The sequence below is a fragment of the Asparagus officinalis genome, chromosome 8 (assembly GCF_001876935.1).
Source record: "Asparagus officinalis chromosome 8, Aspof.V1, whole genome shotgun sequence".
In the NCBI taxonomy this organism is placed as follows: domain Eukaryota; kingdom Viridiplantae; phylum Streptophyta; class Magnoliopsida; order Asparagales; family Asparagaceae; genus Asparagus; species Asparagus officinalis.
The window spans coordinates 113,860,226-113,883,572 of NC_033801.1; the positions used below are offsets into that span (position 1 = coordinate 113,860,226).

The following is a 23,347-nucleotide window of genomic DNA, read 5'->3' on the forward strand; positions in this document are numbered from 1 at the left end:
GTAAGCCAAGGGGGACTTATTGGTTGGTGTAATTTAAGGGTAAGTGGGATAATTTTTGGGACTTTACTTTATGCTGTTATTCATTGGGACAATGGTATTGGGATTTCACTTTAATGTGTTATTCATTGAGACAATGAGATTGGGACAATTACCCCTACTTTTCCCAAAATTATTTTACTTCTATACAAATTTTTTGTCTCAACCTCTAAAAATTACCACATTCTTAACTTTGGGACAATCATGAGGAAAGTTAGATAATTTTAAAGCACTAATTTATTAATTATCTAATTTATGTTAATTGTATTATGATATATAATATATCTTAATTATACTATATTATAAAATTCTATTATAACGTAAGATAATAAAATATTATATAATGTTATCTAATATAGGATTATTATATATCATTATTACATATTGGTTAATAATATTTCATATATTATAATATTACTTTATTTTATTTAATATATATTTTATTAGTTAGAATAAAAATATTATTATAGTATTTTTATGATATATAATATTGTTTTATAACAGTGTTTATATATTTAATATAATAATATTTTAATTACATTATAATATAATTTATTATATAATAATTTGCTATTTTCTATTATACTTAATTATATTAATTAATAGTCTTAAATATATTGTCAATATTATGGTAGTTACAATATTAAATAATATTTTATTACTGCAATAAAATTATAATAATGTACTATATATTAAAGTATGATAATATATATATATATAATTAATATAATATAATATATCATTTAATAATATTTTTTAATATGAACTTATTAATAGTATATTATGGTTATTATAAATATTATATTTTAATAAGGAGCCATGTCATCAATTATTCTATTTAAATTATAGTAATTATCATAAAATAAAATAATATATTTTAATAATATAATATTTTAAATAATTTTATATTAAATTAAACAAAATAATTCAATATTTGATAAATGATTATATTATTGAAATATTATATTCAAATATTGATTAAATATAATATTATTGAAATATTATATATTTATTATAATAATATATTAACTATAATATAATATAATTTATTATATAATAATTTACTATTTTCTATTATACTTAATTATATTAATTAATAGTCTTAAATATATTATCAATATTATGGTAGTTACAATATTAAATAATATTTTATTACTGTAATAAAATTATAATAATGTACTATATATTAAAGTATGATAATATATATATATATATATAGAATTAATATAATATAATATATCATTTAATAATATTTTTTTAATATGAACTTATTAATAGTATATTATGGTTATTATAAATATTATATTTTAATAAAGAGCCATGTCATCAATTATTCTATTTAAATCATAGTAATTATCATAAAATAAAATAATATATTTTTAATAATATAATATTTTAAATAATTTTATATTAAATTAAACAAAATATTCAAATATTTGATTAAATATTATATTATTGAAATATTATATTAAATATATTGTTTGTACATTTTATCAATTATTATATAATATATCATATTATTATAATATATTATGTTATACTAATTGATATAATATATTATTATATTATATTATATTAATTAATAACATTAAATATAGTTATAATTAGTTAGTAATTATAATATAATATATTATATTTTTGTATAAACTAAAATAATGTATAATATTATAATAACATACCAAATAATATACTAAACTAATTAGGTTAATTAATTTAGACTTAATTGATAGATAAATATTGTACTTTAATAAGGTGTCAAATCATCAATTATCTGACATGAATTGTCAAATTAAAGCTTTAAATTATCCTATTATCCTAAATTATTCCACTTTACACCACTCAAAATATCCCAAAGGGATAAAATTATTCCATTAGAATAATTATCCCACTTAGCCCCAACTTGTCACAACCAATAACCCTCCTGAGGTTAGAATTACTGATCAAAATAAGTGAAACCAGTGTTGATTTTAACATTTCTATGTGAGATGTTGCATGTTGTTAGGTGTGAAACTTGTGCCCTCATTAAAGGAGATTATCATGAGATTATAGCTTTAACATTCTTTTAGAAGACTTATTGGCGGTTGCTAGTTATGCAAAATTTTAGGTAGTTTGATCTGCCGATTAAAGTTATTAAAGTTATGGAAGTGACATGATGTCTGATGGTGTTGCGGGTCTCAGTCAAGATCTTAGATATGTCTTAAGATTATATATATACATATATATGACTATTATAAATAACGGTAAATAGCGTCGCTAATAGCGTTAGCGGTCCTTTCCTACTATGTTATCGCCCAATAGCGGTGACATATTACGGAAAATACGTTTTTCGCTCACAAAACCGGCCAATAGAGCACCATAACAGTGAATAGCAGGCGATTGTGAGCAAAATTCGTTTTTTGACCGTTAGTTAAAAGCAGTTTGACTTTTTTTTTAAAAAATTAAACCTAATCCACCACCGCCTCCCGCTATTTCTGGCATATTCCTGCCGCCTCGCACAGCCTCAGGCACCTCCTTCAGTACTTTCTCTCACATCTTTTCGCCGTGAGCCCTCCTACTGCATTTCTCTCATCGCTCAGCTCATCTTCTTGAAGACGACGACTCTTTGACTCCTCCCGTGTCGGTTACATGTCTATTTCATATTTAGGATCTTTTTAAATCATCAAATATGTACTTTTAGATTTTCTAAAATTTTCTTTAATTTTTCTTATTGTTTTGAATAGCTATATATATTTAAGTAAGACCGCTATTAGACTTTATGTTTTTTATCGCTATTTTGCCGCAATAGCCCCAAATCGCCTTAGTGATGCCTCATCACTACGCGATGCTATCCGTTATCGATAACTTTTATGTGTATATATACACATCTAATACTATTATAAAAGTGGATTGTTGTGTTAAAACATTTCTTCCCTAAATGCCCTCCAACATATCTGTCCATACATACATAAAACATACAAATACTCAATTTTTTACAACATAGCCATTGATTATACATCCATCCATTCACACATACATGGTGACACATGCATACTCAAATTTTCATAACCTCTATATTTATGACCATCAAATTTTTGTTAACCACTCACTCACAACATTCAACCACTAACTCTTGACACTAAATATAACTTTATTCACAATAATGATGAAAAATGTTGCAACTATTCATCACCCACCGATCACTATGAAAAATAACAAAATCTTATTAAATTTCACCAACCAAAATTCCATTCATAATCAAAATTTAGATGAGGAAGAAAGAAGAAAAACCTACACATCTCACAACCCTCAAGAATCAAGTCCATCTCCCTCACGAATGGAACTCGACAGTTGAGAGTATATTAGTTTGCCCCTCCAAACTTATATAAGCATCTTCGACAATCCCGTTTAGGACCTCAAAAAGGCTATCGATCACGTGAATTGCATAACTATTGATGTATTTTTTAGAAGCAAACTAAGCATATCAATGCATGTGATTTTTTTAATTTATGTTTACCCTTAGTTTGGTTTGTATACATAAAATAAGAATATGAACGCATTTATCATGCATTATCAGATATGAATGCATTAGATATGCATTATTAGTTCACTCATGCTGGTTTTAACTATAATTTTGAGAAATTTTGCTATTTCCTCTTCAGATATGAACGTAAATATGAATGTCTACGCAGCCTTGGTTTGTATATTATACTCGGTATAGAAGCTAATATGGTACATATTTATAATTAGAAGTTCTTTTTCTTTTAGGCCTGTAAGCCCATTTTTGAAATTATTCTTTTTAGACTCTAGAAAATAAACTTCCCTAAATATGCATTAAAATTTCTAATTCTCTTAAATATTTTTTACCTTCTATGCAACTAAGACAAAAAGGAATATAATTAGTAAAGGAGTGAGGAATATGTGTTTATGAAGAAATTTAAGAGAAGAAATTTTTTGATGTGGGTACATCTTTCAAATTTGCATATTACTTATACTATGAGCTCAAACAATTATTTTGTTTATTTTATGAAGTGTATCTCATCCTGTCATTCTTTAATATTTGGTTTTTTATATATATATCATCCAAAAGTGCCATTTTGCTTTAAATTGTTTAAAATTATCACTTTGTATCATTTTATGAATAAAAAGTTACAGATTTTCAAAAACTCATGCAAAAAAAAAAAAAAAAAAGCTAACATGATTGAAATGACCAAATACTTAAAAAATAACTAAGCCTTATTTCCATCCGAAATTGGTTAAAAATTGAAAATTGAAAATTCTTTTAATTTGTAGAAAAGTTCTATAATTTAAATGTATATGAAAAAAAAAAAAAAAAAAAGCTAACATGATTGAAATGACCAAATACTTAAAAAATAACTAAGCCTTATTTCCATCCGAAATTGGTTAAAAATTGAAAATTGAAAATTCTTTTAATTTGTAGAAAAGTTCTATAATTTAAATGTATTGTGATCCTTTAGTTTTAAAAAATCATGGAACACATTTCTTTTTCTTTCTTAAATACTTCGGATGGCACCTTTGAGTTAAAAAAAACAACGAGTATAACTACGTGTATCGCAGGTATGCTATACTAGTATATATACATATGTATATGCACACATATATATGTATATGTATATGTATATGTATATGTCCAATTTTCTTCAGATTGAACTTGTGATCTTTAAAACTTTACTTAAATGTAAGTAACATTTTGATTCAATTTTAATAAAAGAATGCTTGATCAATCATAAAACAATTTGTTAAGATAGAGTAGACAACGAGGGAAGTAAAATGGAGGTATATAAACAACAACAGCAACAAAGCCTTTATACCAAATTTTTGGGGTTGGCTACATAAATCCTATTCTTCCATTCACTATTTTTGTGTCATCTTCTCTGTAACATTATCTGTTATAATATTCTTTGTAATTGCTTCCAACCTAGTTTTTTGGGTCTACCTCTATATCTCTTTGCCCTATTAACTATAATATTATCACTTTTCTAGACCATTGTACTGAGAGGCCTCCATTGTACACGACGTAACCATCTCAACCAGTTCTTTCACATTTTATTCTAAATAGGAGCAACCTCTAATCTCCAGCAAATGCACTCATTTCATAAACCTATCATTTTGTGTATACCCATAAGATCATCGTTACATTCTCATTTCCCGATACATCCATTTTTACACATGTTGTGTGTTCTAGTTGCCCAACATTTTGATCCATGAAGCATTATTGGTTTCATAACTGTTCGATAGAAATTTTCCTTAAATTTCACAGGTATTCTACAATCGCACTGCAGAAGCACTCCTCCAAATGATTTACATCTTTTGATAAAGTGTTTGGGAGTTTCTATATAACAGGATAAAAAAGAAGTTTCTTTTTGTTATCCAGTTTTGAAGACAGACAGTTCCTTACGCTTAATGATGATCAGAAACACAAAGATCTGCGATGAACTTCTATAGTTATATGCTTTATTATGTATTGCTCTTATCTGATAATATCTTAAAATAAATCATATTGGTCATTAAAATATTGTTGTTATATCAGTTCAGTAGAGAAATCATTTTTACTCAGTATAGTAGAAAGTATCATTGCATTGGTTTTGTGTGTTTCCATGTCATTTTTTCTCACATTTGAATCTACTGTAAGATATAATAGCTCACATATAGCTTTGGGTTCATACATAAACTGAGCGTCTCGCTATCACTTGGACAGGAAATTCTTATTTCTACCTGATGTGCTTTTAAAATGGGAGGGTTTGGTTGCAGTTGTCAACCTTTCTATTAGGTCTTTGTTGTTTCAGTTGATCTACAATTGTATAAGTATTGATTTTTTTCTCCCTTTTTTCAGGTGGTAGTGTTCAAGCAACCCAACTATCTGCATAACTTTGTCCAGGCAACGTTTAATGCCCTTTCTGCTGACAGAGTAAAAGGTAAGCACTGATCTCCATTTTTTTTCATTTCTTTGTTGTCAAAGATATTAATGCATTGATTTTTTTTGGGTGAGAAAAACCTGATGCAATAATTTGAAGGAATTAACTATATATAAGTTTTTGGGCAACAATCTTAGAGTTGTCTCGGCTGATGGCAATATTTTCTGATGCCTTGCTGGATCAAAATGACATGGAATGCTAAACTCATGTGCCCTTCTACCTGAAACTGTGCATAATGTAGATAATGTAAATGATGCAATGTCTAAATTTGCATGTTGGGTTGCTTATTTTGTTTATTCATAATATTTGTATCTTCCATGCTTTTTGTTTTCCTGATGCAAGTGTTCCCATCATAGAATTTGCTGTTATTAGATTTTAAGTGAAATTGTGGTTATTATGCCTGTGGTTATTATATCTGTTGCAATAGCTTTCTTTGATATTTTACTTCACTAATCCAGAGAAAAAAATTTGACACTCTAAAATTTGAATCCAATAACTAAAGTTTAGAAGGATATTATCTACTTACTGATAAAAACTTGCACTGAGACCTGCCGGTTTAAAAGATTGAATCCAATAACTAGATATCAAAAAATATTATCCACTTACTGACAGAACTTGAACTGAGACGTTACAATTATCTTACTTAGAGTAAAAGCAATATCTAACTGGCCAACCGATTTCATATGAAAGCTTTTTAAAATGGCATCAAATTTCATCACACCTCAACCATATTACTTAGGCACTTCTAATCTGAAGCCATACAGCCATAACCAAACTCCTTAGACACTCCTTGCATATATGCGTATATCTATTTGGGCATGTAGTCAATTATACACTACATGTTTTAATTTATAACACTAGTTATACATTTTTTGGACATATATTCTACACTTCAAATCCACTTCTTGAAACTCGTTAGACACATGTCATGTTCCGAACTATGATTTTGGAGAGTCGTTTGGATGTTTAGTTCAAAAACTAGTGATTTTTACATAGTAAAAGAAACATAAAAATGTTATAGGAAGTTTAATTCTTATCCTTGTTCTCATATAAATTATTAATTCCAATATACAATATATATATATATATATATATATTATAATATTATATATAATATATATATATATAGAGCAAGACTCCTATCAACTTAAGTTGATATCCACCAAAGTTTGTAGCCACACATTTATTAATATAAAACACCTTTTATATAAAACATGGATCCCTAGGCAATATGATGGTTAAAAACTTTGGGACACATAATTCCCTTCCACTTAAGTTGACACAAGTTTTCACCTATATATATATATATATACTATAATATATATATATATATATATATATAATATTATTATATATATATATATATATATATATAATATATATATATAATATAATCATATATATATTATATTATATATATTATATATTCCCGATACCTACATTTTACAAATTTGCTATGTACTTGTACCGGTACCCGTAACCACACGCATGCAGCATTGCACCCCAAATATCATTCTAGCTGCTGTCTTATATCTTATATGCAAAGTATCTCAGTTCATCTTGAAATTAGAATTTTTACATTTGTACTTCTCAGCCTATATAAGTGTGCCATGTCCAAGTTAACCCTTAATTTCTGTATATCTTCAGTGTCTTGTCCCCTGTGGACAGAATCTTTAATACGTGCAATCTTCAGAGGATTTGTCAATTAGCAAGAGAACCTTATGTCTTTTAACCACCAAGTAGGCTGGATTTGTCCTTAGTTATGTGCTTGCACGGTTGCACTGCATTGGTTCCAAATCTTTGGTTAGCTATGTCAATTGTTCCCTTTCTATCATTTTCTTCCATGTTGATGAGAATGGAATTTTTACAGAGAAAGCTTCCTAACTCAAGAAAAGTAGTTCAGTTTGTGCCTCCTTTGAGTTCAAAACAAGAAAGAAGAGTAGAGAGCTTTGTCTCTCAGTCTTGGCCTTGTAAATGTATGGAACTAAGGAGTCACCCTTATTATTCTGATATTTAATCCTGCAGAACGTCTGAAAAGTTATTTGCTTATGTTAGTTGTTTACTTAATATCCAGCCATTATTAAACGATTCAAAATTGATTATATGAGAAACTTGCATTTATAAAATCATGGATGCTTAAGCACTTACCTGCATGAATCTGTGTGTGTATTTCATTGTTTTCTCCTTAGCACATTCCCCATTTTGAAAAATTTTCTGGGTTTTTTTTCAGTAATGAAAGCTAAAAAGACTTTGAACTTTTCTTTTACCAATCTGCGAATTATATTTCTGCAGAGTTCTGTTTCTTATGAGCTCCAATTTATTTTGAAGAGGATTAGTGGCTTACCACTCAAGTGTTTGTGCAAGTGTCTAGTCTATCATTGGCATTCATACTGCTCATACTACTATGACCTTTAACATTAATTATAATCCATTTGTAAATATATGTAAATTAGGAGTGACTATAAGGACATGGGCAGCAAATCCACCATATGGTTAGCAGCTTCTGGTGGGTTATAGATGAGTAAGGTTAAACGAGCAACGCAGACTGATCTTCTTAAACGGGTCTGTTTTTATTCTGGTTATTTCGCCTGCTTGATTTAAATCTAACACCAATAGCTAACAAATATGATAGTCATGAAACCTCATTGCCTATGTTCCTTCCTCTTTAAATAATACTCGTTTCATAGGATGAATAGAGAAAAACATTGCTGTATGAACGCGCGGTGCTCGTTTCCTATCAATATTCAAATAAGCATCCAGCTAGGGATGCTTCTCATACTTATACTCCAACTTCATGTTCTGTCTCTACTAGTTTAATTAAATTATAACTGAACTTGTAACTAATTTTGCCATAATATAAAATTTGATCTCTATGATATGTTAAAACGAAAATGACCATTTAAATGAAACATCATATTTATAAGACTTTCCCCTTGTACAATAGAGCAAATAGGTTCATGGTTAGCTAGTATGCTGCTTTATCAAGATCTCTTGGTAAAAGTAAGTAGGCTTGTCGCAATCAGGATTTGGTAAACTTACTGTAGCACGTGGTGATATCTTTAATGTTATCTTTTGGTGATTTGGTGTTCCATATTAGGTAAAACAACTCTTTCAGTTAAACTAGTAACTAAAAATGAGGTCCATAATGCAGGTGCTACACTTGTTGTTTCTGGGGATGGTCGATATTTCTCTAAAGATGCCATTCAGGTACATCCAATTTCTCATTGCTTGTTGATTCATTTGTTTCCTCCTGATGCTGTATACTGTACTTTGGTTATATTCTCCAAATAATATAAACAAGATATTTATTTGTTTGTGTTATTATTTTGAATAACCTATATAACTGCCCCTTGCAACTTTTTTATAAATTATAATCACTATAATTTAAAAAATTTTAAGTTCCAATCATGATTGCTATTTATAAATCATAAATACTGTTGTCTTGTAATTTTATGCGCATTTGAGACAATTTTGTACATCCTCTCAAGCATTCCTCTTGAGTTCCTCTGATTCTTTGGGCAATTTTAAAGCCTCTTGATTGTGAATCACCTCTCCTTCTCTATCCTACGTCCACCAATACACTTGCTCATGTAAGATTGTTCAAAGGTCATGCATGGGCCAATTTCATCATACTCTCACCTTTCTGTTTATCTCAATCAGCCTATGTTACACTGTTAATTTTCCTTGGCACTTCTCCATTGAGATTACTATAGTTCACCAGAAGATCACAGTCAGTAATCTTGTATGTTTGTCGTTAACTATCTTATCTCATTTATCATCCTTTTGATGCCTAGTTTCTTTTAATCTTTAAAACATTGGCAGATTATTACAAAAATGTCAGCTGCAAATGGAGTCAGACGTGTTTGGATTGGCCAAAATGGTTTGCTCTCAACTCCAGCTGTTTCAGCTGTCATTCGCGAAAGAGTTGGTGCAGATGTATGATTATCTTTCCACATCAGGAGTTGATCTTTTTGAGAAGTATTATATGTTAAATAACATCTATGTACCATTTTGGCAACCACAGGGTTCTAAAGCGTCAGGTGGATTTATATTGACTGCTAGTCACAATCCTGGTGGGCCACATGAGGTATGTGTCCTTTTATGATGTATTATCGGTTTTAACAATGATCTAGTCACACACAAAGAATTCACTATCCAACTCACTCGTTACTTGTAAGTTTTATATATATTGAATATGGGAAAGTGAAGTCACTGCAAACATGTCCGTGCACATGGATATATGGCCCACTCTTGTACAAGCATATAGCAAAGTGTGTAGGATGTGAAGAAAGAGAGGAGGGAGAAAGATTAGGGCAAGTAGTTGCTGACCAACAAGGAATGGAGGACAAAACTAAGTCAATTTAGACACCTTTTTGCTGAAGTTATCAATTATTAATAAAGATTTTATTAATCTGTAAATGAATAAATGCCTGAACTGATACTTAAACTGGAGCAGTCAAAACTGCAAAATAAGGATCACTGTATGAGGAATCCAGGCAAATTGGATCTGAGTTTTCTAACCTTGTTATTTCAACTTTAGATTTCTGTAAAGACTCCTACAGCTGAAATTTAAGCAAGGGTCTCGTTACTTGTGGTGATGCTTTCACAGTGAAGAATCCTTTCATTTTTCTCCTCAAGGCTATTTACATTATTTTCCTATGTCATTAATTTCTTCAAGATTGAAAATTAGATGGAACAATCGCAGAATCTTATACCTTGTATCAACAAATAATTGACTTTTCATACACAGTTATTCCTAGTATCTATAGAAGTTTCTGTTCTATTTTTCAGTTGAATAAATTTCAAATATTTATGATTTAAATCCTCATATTGTCTCAGAATCCCCCCCTCTTGTGTCCTTATTGTTATATGGGAATTGCTGCCCTTTACATACCATCATACCATCGAGTTCTTTTTTAGAGAAAAAACATTCCAAAATATATTTATATTTAATACATAATGCAATAAAAAGAATCTCATAAAGAGTTTTTGAGGAAATTAGTGTCTATTGATTTTGTTTTAACTATACAACTTCTTCTAGACTAGCGAGAAACTTGTTGTTCTCTTTTATGTAATTTACCTTTTGCAAATTTGTTCTCATTAATTTAGAGTTGTAACTATTCTACTATCTACATAGCTTATTGTCTTTGTTTTCATTATTTAATTTAAAGAAATGCTGGTCGTTCAGGATTTCGGGATCAAATACAATATGGAAAATGGTGGACCTGCTCCGGAGGTCATTACTGATAAAATTTATGACAACACGAAAACAATAAAGGAATACTTCATTGCAGAAGATCTACCAGATGTACTCAAGCTTTGACTTGTTTTCGGGCCTTATTTACTTCATCCTAAATCATATATTACTGAACATCTATATGTGCTAACACTGCAGGTAGATATCTCTAAGACAGGCGTTTCGAGCTTCAGCGGACCTGAAGGAAACTTTGATGTAGAGGTTTTTGATTCAGCTGATGATTATGTGAAATTGATGAAGTAAGTTAATTCTTTAGAATTGAGTAGTTTCTGTTCTCCTCAGACATATGTGAAATTGATGAAGTAGAGGTTTTTGATTCAGCTGATGATTATGTGAAATTGATGAAGTAAGTTAATTCTTTAGAATTGAGTAGTTTCTGTTCTCCTCAGACATATGTGAAATTGATGAAGTAGAGGTTTTTGATTCAGCTGATGATTATGTGAAATTGATGAAGTAAGTTAATTCTTTAGAATTGAGTAGTTTCTGTTCTCCTCAGACATATGTTTATGCATGCTACATGCAAAGCATGTGGTTGAATCTCGGTATTTCAAGTGTTACGAAAATAACTAATGTTGTCAGACCAAAAACATGTGCTGTCAAAAAAATACTTTATCAAACTTCCATTATGAAATTATAACTGCTCTTCCACTTCTTTCTCAGGAAAATTTTTGATTTTCAGTCTATCAAGAAACTGCTTACATCTCCAAATTTCACATTCTGGTATGTATCCTGTACTCAGCTAACCAAGATTGATATTTCATGTCCTGAGTCTTCTCGTTAGAACCGGAACTTGTGAGCTCAACCTACTTTTGATAGTTATGATGCACTAAGCGGAGTTGCTGGAGCATATGCTAAGCGTATTTTTGTTGAAGAACTTGGTGCAAAAGAAAGTTCACTATTGAATTGTACACCTAAGGTATATTTGGAAGCTTCTAGATGCTTACATTTTGTTGCTTAAGTTTGTTTTAAGATATGTGTTAATACATATTGATTATGACTTGTGCTAACAGGAAGACTTTGGAGGTGGACATCCAGACCCCAACCTGACATATGCAAAGGAACTGGTCACACGGATGGGATTAGGTAAATCAAGTTCTCACAATGAACCACCAGAATTTGGCGCAGCTGCTGATGGTGATGCAGATCGCAATATGATCCTGGGTAAAAGGTATCTGCATACTTAATAGTATGAGAACTGTAAATGACAGATTTAACTTGTTTCTTGTTATTTTAGGTTTTTTGTGACACCATCAGATTCCGTCGCCATTATTGCTGCCAATGCAGTGGAATCCATTCCTTATTTTTCTTCTGGACTGAAGGGTGTTGCGAGGTAGATTTTTCTGTTTCTTTACAGTATATTTTGCTTAATATCTGCATTCTTGTTGTAGTGTCATTGATGTAACAAATCTATGTCATTTCTGTGCACAAAGGGTGGAGGATTTTTAAGGCGCACACAGTTGTAGCATATAGGTTTTCCATCATCCCAGTTGGTGGTTGGAGATGGATGAAGACATATGTTGATGAACACAAATAGCATGATGAAGAACATTTGGTGGTGAAGGGGGTTGCTTTTGAGAATTAGCTTCATCCGCAACTCTTAAAGCTCTGCCACTACAACAAAACTCCTAAGTTGTGGTAATGGTTGAGAGTTATAATTTTATATTCTAACACCTCCTAGGTTGAGTGCCTATTAATAAGCCAAAGCTTGGTCTCACAGTTTTGTTTTAAGGTCAGCTTTTGAAATTCATGGCAGCAAGATTCGAACTTGGGTTGCTCCAATACCATTTTAGAGGACCCCGCAACACCAAAACTCCAAAGTTGTGATGAGGGTTGAGGGTGATAACTTTATAATTTAACATGCCCTCGCAAGTTGTGGGTCCTTTGATGGACCGAAATTTGGATTCACAGAGCGATATCTTCTTTTTAATTTGCTTTATATGTTTGTGGCCAACAAGACTTCGAACCTGGGTTGCTCTAATGCCATCTTAAAGTCTCTGGCACTACACTAAAACTCTGAAGGTGCAGCAAGGGGTTGGATATTATACTTTTATATGCTAACAACAATATTTTCTTTTAAGCATGAGAGGCATACCTATGCAAACATGGTCTATCAGTTAATATTTTTTTGAAATTTTAGTTTGGTATTTGAACACCTTCAGGGCATATCTTCTTACAAAAGAGTGAAATGGATGCTTTGTTATCTAATGCCCATTGACATAAAAAAGGCACATGCACGGTCATGTCTTCGTGTTAGAGGGTAGGAATCAGCTTGATTGCTACCCTCGACAGCTGTCGTATCTGATGATATGTGACCATGGACATGGCTAATATCTATGCGCAATTCAGTAAATAAGGTGCCATTAGGAAACAAGTTATTGGGTCAGCTTATGGTCGCAGGTTATGTCAAGTGATCCTTCCACTACACAAAAACTCCTAAGTGTAAGGGTCGAGGGTTATGATTTTATGTTTAACATGGTCCCGTATGTTGAGCACTCATTATTGGCCAACACTTGGATCTGCACAACTATACCGTTTTTAAATTCGCTTTAAATACATGGCCGGTGGGAATTGAACCTTCACCCACACAATAGTACGATGTCAAAGGACCCTTCCTCTGCTCCAAAACTCTGAAGTTGTGGTGTTGTGGTGGTTGAGGGTTAAAGTTACATATTTTAACAGGTAACACTGAGCACTTGTATACCTTAACAAACTCGGAGGCCTTATTATTAATGGGTAATATAGACTGGCATATTTTGGGAACGACAAGTTAGTATTCTAGGTGTTAACTTTGCATTTCCCCGATATTTATCCCAATTACCAGAAGTGTAATTTGCAGTACATTACAGGTTGGAAATACTGATTCACTCAGTGGTGTATCTCAGATTTCTGAGAAGTGGTGTCACTACATAATTGATAATTAAAAAGTTTTTACAGTTGCCCTTGACATGTTTTCATTTTTGAAAAAGATACATAATTGCATCATTAGTAACACTATCAAACACATCTTTCTCAATATACGCTCATGTTATCAACTTGAATTGAAAGGTGAGTTTTTTAAGTGGATAAATAAAAAAAAACCCCTTGAGTTTGGGTGTTTCTCGGATAACCTCCCTTAACTTCCAAACTACACAAAGCCCTCCTTAAATTTCGGGGTTCTCTGAAGTCCCATCAAAATTTGACATCTTTCATAAAAAATCCTTAACAGTGTTATTTTCACGTGGGTGGACAAAATTACATTGAGAGATATTTTTGCTAGTGAAATTATGGTTCACACTTTTTAGGGGGTTTTCTCAAAACATCAAAATTGAAGGAGGTTTCTTCAGAATCTCAAAAGTTGGGTTTTTTTTTCAGCGCGGGCGGGCGGGGGGTGGGGGGTGGGGTGGGGTTGTGCATTTTAAAAGTTAAGGGGAGTTACTTAAGAAACCCCCAAACTGAAGAGGGGTTATTGGTCCTTCGTGACCATCCTTGACCAAAGTGGTGTCACATGACCCCACTTTGGTCAAGGTGGATCTGCATATGGACTCACTTGAGTCATAGGTTTGTGCAAACAGTTCTTGTGATTTGTCATGCTATTCATCAGTAAGGGTAATATTGATCTGAAGATCTGAGAAACATTAATGTTTACTATTGTCGGATACTTGATTGAAACTGTGAGTTCAACGATAGAAACATAATGTGTTTCAGTTTGGAGGAGTGTGATCGTGTCTTATTGTCTCAAAAAAGAGCACTTGCATGCACTCTCAGAGTTAACTTTGATTTAGCACTAGTGTTGATGTCAGGTTGACTTTGGCTCCAGAAAAGTTTAATACAATTGCTAAATTTTCTGAAAAATGTTCTTGAACTATATATTTTGTTTATTGCCATTAAGGGTTGTCAAATTTATTTTCTTTTGCTCCTCCATTGAGTTTATTTCCCTTATAAGATCACTTGTGTTGGTACTTCTCCATTGAGTTTATTTTCTGGATACGTAGACAAATGTTACCTTTTTTTCCTTTACCTATAGGATTATTTGTGTTGGTACTATAACATGATATTTTGTCTGGAACAGTGTTTTCCGAATTCACTCTGTCCTTCACATACCACATTCCAGTTCTTGTCTAATGATTTAAAATGCATCCATGCTCACTACTACGTTTGCTAGAATTGGCAACCCAACTAGTGACTAATTCATGCCCTACCCTTTCTTGTTTCCTTAATAGACTTAATTTACAATTTTCATGACTTACATTGTGATACGGGTGTATCTTCTCTCTACTTTGGGAGCTTAGCGATTCTCATGGGAGCTTGAGGATAGATGATTCTCATGGTAGCTTGAGAATAGAGATGTGAGTGAAGCCGTTGGTGGTGGCAAAAGAGGCCAAAAGCAGGAAAAACAGAAGAATCAGGAAATGGAAGAATCAGTTCTGGTCGGTCGACTGAATGGTTGGCACCGGTCGACCGACAAGGCCATATTGGTCGACCGATCGACCAATATCGGTCGACTGAAAATGTGCACGCCTACAGGGTTAAAAACTTCTATGGCCGGTCGACCGAACCAAGCAGGCCGGTCAACCGGATCAGGTTCATGGGTGAATATGGATTCCTTTTTGGCGTGTTTTCCAAGTTCTATTGGACTTGGTCATTTACGAGATTGCCATCCACGTTGTTAGACATATAAATAGGGATTGTTTAGAGTTTCTAAACAAGAGATTGGATTTTAAAGAGAGATTCTAATCAAGAGATTAGGGTTTAGACATAATAGAGAGATTGTTCTTTATTCTAGTGAGATTGTGAGGGAGAGATTTTGTAATTTTTATTCTTTATAATCTAGAGAAAGTATTTTCTTTCGCCACTTTAATTTTTGTGTGTTCTTACTGCTATCTTCTCAACCCTACCTTTGATAATTCCGCGATCAAAGGTGCTCGTTCAGCGGCTCGTATCACATTGTGGCTTTAAAGTTTGTCGTTTAAACTTTGATTGTTCAATGCAGTAGAATTGTATCATATTTCTGAACTAAAGAATTCTGCTTTCCGCTCATGGAATATATAACATTTTCTCTTACCATAATACTTGGTCTTATATGTCTTCAAATGTATATATTTTCCCTGCTCTATCTACATGCACAAAAATGATGAACTTATAATCGCTTAAACAGCCCCCCAGAAATGCTCCCAAAGTGTACCATGATCTTAAATAGGTAATACCAATCTAATGAAGCCTTCCCTTCAGTATTGCTACTATGATGTAACTTACTGCATAGCTTTACCCTTACCATGTACCAGAGCATACCACAAATTTGGTCACATTAGTCTGGCATCTAGAGCTGTCAAGGAGTTCTTGATCTAAGATAAGAAAGTTTCAGTGATTATTGATCATGGTTTCTATTTTTTTAATTTTAATCAGTAATGTTTATTTCATATTATAGAATGCAATCAAGTTTCTGACTCTGTTCACATGCAAAACAGAGTACAAAGCCTCTCAATAATAGTAAATCAGTCACATCGACTTTAGTAGTGTCCCAGGGGACAAAGATGTTGATTTTCTAAAAGAAACTACAAGGTATTTAAATAAAAAACTACAAGTTTTCAAAATCACGATGTTTCTCGCATATGCAATCTCAGAAGCTTGTGAATCTCGGAGAACAGAAAGGAGTGTTGGTATGAAAATTGGAACCTCTAACTGCTGGTATTCTTCTTGCATGTGTATTCTTCTTTAAGAATGTGACCAGTATTCCTTTCTTCTTTTTCTCTTTCTTTCTTTTCTTTTTTTGGGTGTCATTGCCTCTGCTTGGATGGACGGGTGGTAGGGGTTAGATTATATGCTTTTCAGGGTTATGGTTACAGTAGGTTACGTTTTATCCTTCCTGTAATTTTTTTATTAAACTGGTGGTTCTTCCAAAGTCCTGAGTATATATGTGTGTCTTAGGCCTATAAATCCAACTTTTGGTAGGTAGATAGTGTTTGAATCTGCAACTGTTTGTATTACTTACTATCCTTGGTTTCAGGAGGCTTCCCCATAGTTTTCTCATGTGCTTGGGTTTCATTTCTTTCTTCTCTTCTTGGTTTCAATGTTCTCAAAACAGTGAATATACCCTGTTCAGCCAGTATATTTTGTTATTTTTCTGTTACATTTTGATATGCTCCTCTATTTCTCTAATTTAAATATGGGTCGCTTCTTGCACCTTTTAAGAGATGTTATCCAGCCTATTTCACATGGCTTATTCTTTTTCCAACATTTGGCAGGAGCATGCCAACATCAGCTGCACTCGATGTTGTGGCAAAGAATCTAAACCTGGAAATTTTCGAGGTGGGTATTTAGTTTGAACGAGTATATCTCTTTTTAAGTTCAGTGGTTCCTGAAGCATCTGATCTAAGCTTTGACCCCTTCCAGGTGCCGACCGGATGGAAATTTTTTGGTAACTTGATGGATGCTGGACTTTGTTCAGTTTGCGGTGAAGAAAGTTTCGGGACAGGTAAAAACTGTTCAAATTTTAATCTCGTCCACCAAGTCTTTATCATGAATCATTTGTTAAATCTGATATATTACAGTTTGCTGTCAATGGAAGAAGCCAAGAAAAAGAGCTACTGATAGTCTGTTAGGCACTAAATATATGCCTGTCTAAGAGCATGTATTTTTAAAAGAAAGTTACAAAAGATTATATACTTTTTTTCTCATGGACCAGTGATCACTCTAGGTCAGTGACTGTAAGGGAACATGCTGCCAATTAATATCTAATGCCTTTGAATCCTGAGAATTCATCTATTCCTAACTCCTGACCTTTATAACAAGCATATGCTAATGACATGGGGTTGTTGGGCCTATGATCCCGGGGTCAGGATTGATTGGGATATGTGTGATTTCCCTTGTTAGCGCGTATCTGCCTGGTTGTGTATCGAATACCCAGTAATCCCGGGGTCAGGAATGAGGCCTACTTTGCTTCTTATCCTCACAACCACTTCCAATTAGCTCCTATCTCAGAGGTGAGATCTCATTTCCAAGCACTGGAATGTGATTTCTTGCATCTCCAGCCTTCTCGTTTTCCAAGTGAAGGAGGCTATCTCTTTCGATCCTCTTTATTTCAATTTCCTTAAATATTGAAGGTTGAATAATCTGAGAAATAGGAACTTAGAAAACTTGCATTAACCAATAGTGATATGCAATATAGAAGCACCCTCTTTCAATCGTCTTCTCTTTTCAAGGGATCATAGTATTTTTCACTCTGAAAATTTTGCAAGGTATCTTTTTCTAAAGCATTTAGTAGTTATTGCTGCATAACCTACAAACTGTAAGCTCCAACAATTATTTCAAATCCACTACATAAGGCATTACCTTTAGAATTTGGTTCAAGTTAACCTCCTGTCTCAGTACACAGAAAAAAAATATCATGGAATATCAGTATCATATTATATTCTATTGTAGAAACATTAACGTTGCGAGAAAAATTCTCTACGACTTTAGTTTCTTATCTATTTAGTGTACCAAATAATCATGTTGCAGAAATGGAGGGTCTAATTATGGTAATTACACTTGCTCCTCTCTTTTAGGTTCTGATCATATCCGAGAAAAGGATGGAATTTGGGCTGTTTTAGCTTGGCTTTCCATTCTTGCCTTCAAGAACAAGGACAACATTGGTGGGAAAAAGCTAGTTACAGTGGAAGATATAGTTCGTCAGCACTGGGCAACTTATGGTCGCCACTATTACACTCGATATGACTATGAGGTAAAGTAGTGAAATTTTGTCTTGTGCCTAAAACACCAAGTTTATGTTTGGCTTTACTTCTTACACATGCATAATTGCTTCTTAACTTGTGAGCGTCCCCTAAACCATTCCTTTTTTATGTACAGAATGTTGATGCTGGTGCAGCTAAGGAACTCATGGCATATTTGATCAAACTACAATCAACCCTTCCAGAAGTTAACATGTAAGATTTTTATTCATACTACTTATAAGTTTCAGCTCATGTTTACAATTATACATGTGGAAACCCTGTATGAAGAATGCTACCTTAGATGTTTCCTTGTTTTGTTTTGGGGATCAGCTCGATATGTACATGTAGTTTTTTTTATGAAATATGAAATGAAGTATTGAAGAGAACAAACTCTCTCATTAGGAGGGAGATGAAGGACATGACAAATTGAATCGTGAATTGGCTCATCTTTTTTTGCCCCCTACATTTGACGTGGGTAAGGACTTGTGCATCTAAGTGAATAGGTAGTTTGTAGATGGAGACAAAATGTATGATAATAAAAATAGTGTCTGAATTTTCTTGTCTTTTCCCATGATGCAGGGAAAAACAGTTCTAATATATAGATAGTGAAGTATTTTATCTGTGCGACTGCAGCAAGAACAGAAGACACCCGCAGTAATAAGATTCATAAGAGAATCAGCTTGCATTTGTGTTTAGGTATTAGTACAGACACCAGTGATTATCTTTTCCTGTTGTGAACACAGATGTTCATGGCATTGAATTGCATCACAACTGTTACCAACTGAGGTTAGTTCTTTGATAGTCTCCTAATCTGAGGTGGAAATGGGATTTTTAACTACAATAGAGACGTAGGCGCAATACGTCATTGTTAGGCTCATTGTCCTATGGGCTATGGGTGACTATGGTGGTCGTTCACATTGAGTTATATTATAGTTTCATAGAGCCCATTTGCCACTGACCTTTTCAGTAAAGGGATAGGATGCTGATACATCAACTAATTCCCCAAGAAGTCAATTGTATATACTGTATAACATACTAGATATCGTAGTTCAACCTGATAAAGGATCTCATATTTGGTTAATACTTCGCAGTCTATGTAGCTGCGAGTGCACTAATAAAGGTAAATTGGAAGAGTGTTTTGGCTGAGTCTAAATTTTCATACAGTGAGCAAGTAAGATAGAAGTAAAAAATCCCAGAAGAAAAATCTGCTCCTGAAAGCTGATTCTCCAAGATGAAGGTGATTCTGTGCAAGAATTATGCGTGATAGACCTTAACTCATAAAGGCGGCGATATTGATCCTGGTTGTTTTTCTTATGTCTGCATTATCATGATCTCTCTGATTGTACAATATTGACCAATGACAAACTTGAAAAGCCTTTTCTGTAAAATTAACCTAATGAAGGGGAAGTACCATCTCTAATTGGGGAAGGCAAACATCTCCAGCTTGAAGAGTTTTTCTATTAAGGGATATTGATATCTTGGCTTGAATTGAGAAAGTAGAAACACCATATAAGATGAAGGTGATTCTGTGCAAGAATTATGCATGATAGACCTTAACTCATAAAGGCGGCGATATTTATCCTGGTTGTTTTTCTTATGTCTGCATTATCATGATCTCTCTGATTGTACAATATTGATCAATGACAAACTTGAAAAGCCTTTTCTGTAAAATTAACCTAATGAAGGGGAAGTACCATCTCTAATTGGGGAAGGCAAACATCTCCAGCTTGAAGAGTTTTTCTATTAAGGGATATTGATATCTTGGCTTGAATTGAGAAAGTAGAAACACCATATAAGGTTGGTTTTTTTTTAAAGAGGTAGAGCTAAGATATCTTGTTGTAAGCCGTTGCTTAGTGAAGCTTCTTCAGTGAAAAATCTAGTTGGAATCAGTTGTGGTATAGTCCGACTCCCTCTGGAGTTCATACGACTGTTTTGGTATGCCTAAAGGAATCCTATGCAATGGCAGGCAGAATATGAGAGCCTTATATCTCTATGGGGAAACTTCAAGTATTGTATCATCAAAAGTGTCTTTGCTTAAGGGGCTCATCTTACTCTACACAAAATACATGTCTGAAGCATGTTAGAGGCTTAGAGCATTTTTCATCACAGATGATAAGGTCAAGTATTTATATTAGCTGGTAAATATCTGAAGTGAGTTCTCAGCAATACAAAATGTTGTACTGTTCTTACCCTTGCTGGAAGCTTGACTCGATCTCATTAGACCGATCAAGTGTTAAGGGAGGTGACTTGCTTTCACTATTACTTTTTTTTTTGTCATTTCTCCCACCAGAACCAGTTCTATATGTTAGAGATTACAGGAATAACTCATCTGCCATTTCTTTCATGCATGCATATATTAGTGGTTCTTGTGTTAATTTTCTGATTGATTCCTGCATCTGTCTAGAATTTAGAAACATAAAGCTGAACCCTCGTTCATGTCTTGATGAGACGTCAATCAGTTATTTTACATTGTAGCAGTTGCTATTCCTGATCATATGACATTACTTGTATGTATGCCTTTCGTTGCAGGATTGTACATGGAATAAGATCAGATGTTGCAGATGTTGTTGCAGCAGATGAGTTTGAATACAAAGATCCTGTTGATGGCTCTGTCTCTAAGCACCAGGGTGTTCGTTATCTTTTCCAGGACGGTTCACGACTGGTAAATCTATTCAGTACTTGCTAATCAACAATGCGTTACCCTTTTTTGCACTTGATGCTCAGTAGTTAGTTGTGGATAGGAATTTATTTTAATTCCTTCGTCGCCTGTTCTTCTCTTGTCGAACATTTCATATGATGAAATCATTATTTAGTACCCTCATTAAGTAATTGATGATACACCCTCTTACTATGGTATTGTAACAACTTAAATTTATGTATCCCTGTTTTGCCTTAAATTTAGAGCAACTTATTATTCTTTCCAGTTAAAACTGAAGGTAAACTTTAATTTATCATTACACGATATCCACGTGAGGTCTCAACTTAAAATTTGAAACATTGTTGTCTGGACTCTGGAATTTAGGGGACTTGAGTGCTAATAGAATAGTTTAGAGAATTTTAGTGGCCACTCTCAAGTTTGAGGTGGTTCTTCAGCTATTAAACCTGCGTTATCTAAGTAGCCAGAAGAACATTTTTTTTGTGAGTGGGTAACTAAGGACAAATTGTTGATACGCTCCATTTATATAACCCAGGTGTTCCGTCTTTCTGGAACTGGCTCTGAAGGAGCAACCATCAGGCTCTACATCGAGCAATACGAGAAGGACTCTTCAAAGACTGGGAGAGACTCACAAGACGCACTTTCACCTCTTGTAAGAAAACCCCAGATTTATTGTTTGTTTCTCACATTGATCCTTTTCAATTGCAAGTTTCTTAAGGTAGCTGCTCTTCCTACTTGTATTAGGTGGACGTGGCTTTGAAACTTTCAAAGATGCAGGAGTTCACTGGACGATCTGCCCCTACCGTTATCACATAAATAACGTAGTCGAGTAGCAAATTTCGTGAAGATATTAGTACGTGCCACAAAGCGAGTAATAATGTAAACACTTTATGATATACTGTCTTGTCCTTTGATTTTGTATCCAGGCAAAGGTACGTGCTAAGTTATGCACTCAAAGGTGATTTGTTAATGATTTGACGATTTTGGTTTTGGTCCATGCAACAGCATATAATAAAAGCTGAAGTTAATAATTTTCTGGAACAAGTGATATACGCGTATGTGCAATTTGTTTTTATCGCCTCCAGAGTGCTTCAAGATGTGATGGTGAAACTAGCTACATGTACATAGGAAAGCTTTTGTTCAGCAATCATGCCTCTGCTACTCTTTTAGAGGTGTGAGGTTCTTTGTTGTTTCCGTAATAATGCATGGGTCAGTTTTTGCCGGATAAATTGCACGTAACCCCCTCATGTATACCTCTAGTAGCATTTGGTATCCCTCAATTAATTTATTAGCTCTTGGCACCCGTTTAACTCTCAAGTGAAGGGTGTTATATGGGATATATCCCTCTAAAAGTGGTAATTCAGGGGTGTTAATAAATTAGTTGAGGTGTGTTAAGTTAAACTAGAGGCATAGATGACAGGAATATGTGCAATTTAGCTCCCTTTTTTATAATTAGGATGTTATCTTCTTCAGATCTTAGCGGCTGAGATGTACGTATGTATGTATATATGTATACAGAGGAAATTATGATATTTCTCATACTGTGAATCTGTAGGCCATGCCGAGAGGAGTAATGCTCTCTTTAATCTCGAAATCTGCCTGCTTTTGACGCTATAATAGTTAAGAAAACCGGTGAATGCTTGATCTAACCAATCCAGTACTATGTTCTGGTTCAGTTTATTTCGTCAAACTGGGACCAAGACTTTACGCTATAATAGTTGAGCTTGAAGTTGCCAACAAATGCCCTACTTTTTTTATGTGAATGCTTACCTCATTTTAAATACTCATATAGATGTTT

At 33.2% G+C, this 23,347-nt stretch overlaps 1 protein-coding gene across 1 annotated transcript in view; it reads left to right on the forward strand.

The window, feature by feature from the left end:
* The window catches only part of LOC109851440 (phosphoglucomutase, cytoplasmic 1-like), a 23,805-nt gene extending 1,212 nt beyond the window's left edge, over window positions 1-22,593 (forward strand). The window contains exons 2-18 of the mRNA XM_020421571.1: window positions 5,867-5,948; window positions 9,100-9,155; window positions 9,771-9,884; window positions 9,973-10,035; window positions 11,137-11,256; window positions 11,344-11,444; window positions 11,866-11,925; window positions 12,022-12,121; window positions 12,216-12,373; window positions 12,440-12,535; window positions 17,427-17,490; window positions 17,575-17,656; window positions 18,729-18,904; window positions 19,030-19,106; window positions 21,423-21,555; window positions 22,085-22,201; window positions 22,294-22,593. Coding sequence (XP_020277160.1) covers window positions 5,867-5,948; window positions 9,100-9,155; window positions 9,771-9,884; window positions 9,973-10,035; window positions 11,137-11,256; window positions 11,344-11,444; window positions 11,866-11,925; window positions 12,022-12,121; window positions 12,216-12,373; window positions 12,440-12,535; window positions 17,427-17,490; window positions 17,575-17,656; window positions 18,729-18,904; window positions 19,030-19,106; window positions 21,423-21,555; window positions 22,085-22,201; window positions 22,294-22,365 — 1,671 coding nt within the window. The 3' untranslated portion in view covers window positions 22,366-22,593. The remainder of the gene's footprint in view (window positions 1-5,866; window positions 5,949-9,099; window positions 9,156-9,770; window positions 9,885-9,972; window positions 10,036-11,136; window positions 11,257-11,343; window positions 11,445-11,865; window positions 11,926-12,021; window positions 12,122-12,215; window positions 12,374-12,439; window positions 12,536-17,426; window positions 17,491-17,574; window positions 17,657-18,728; window positions 18,905-19,029; window positions 19,107-21,422; window positions 21,556-22,084; window positions 22,202-22,293) is intronic.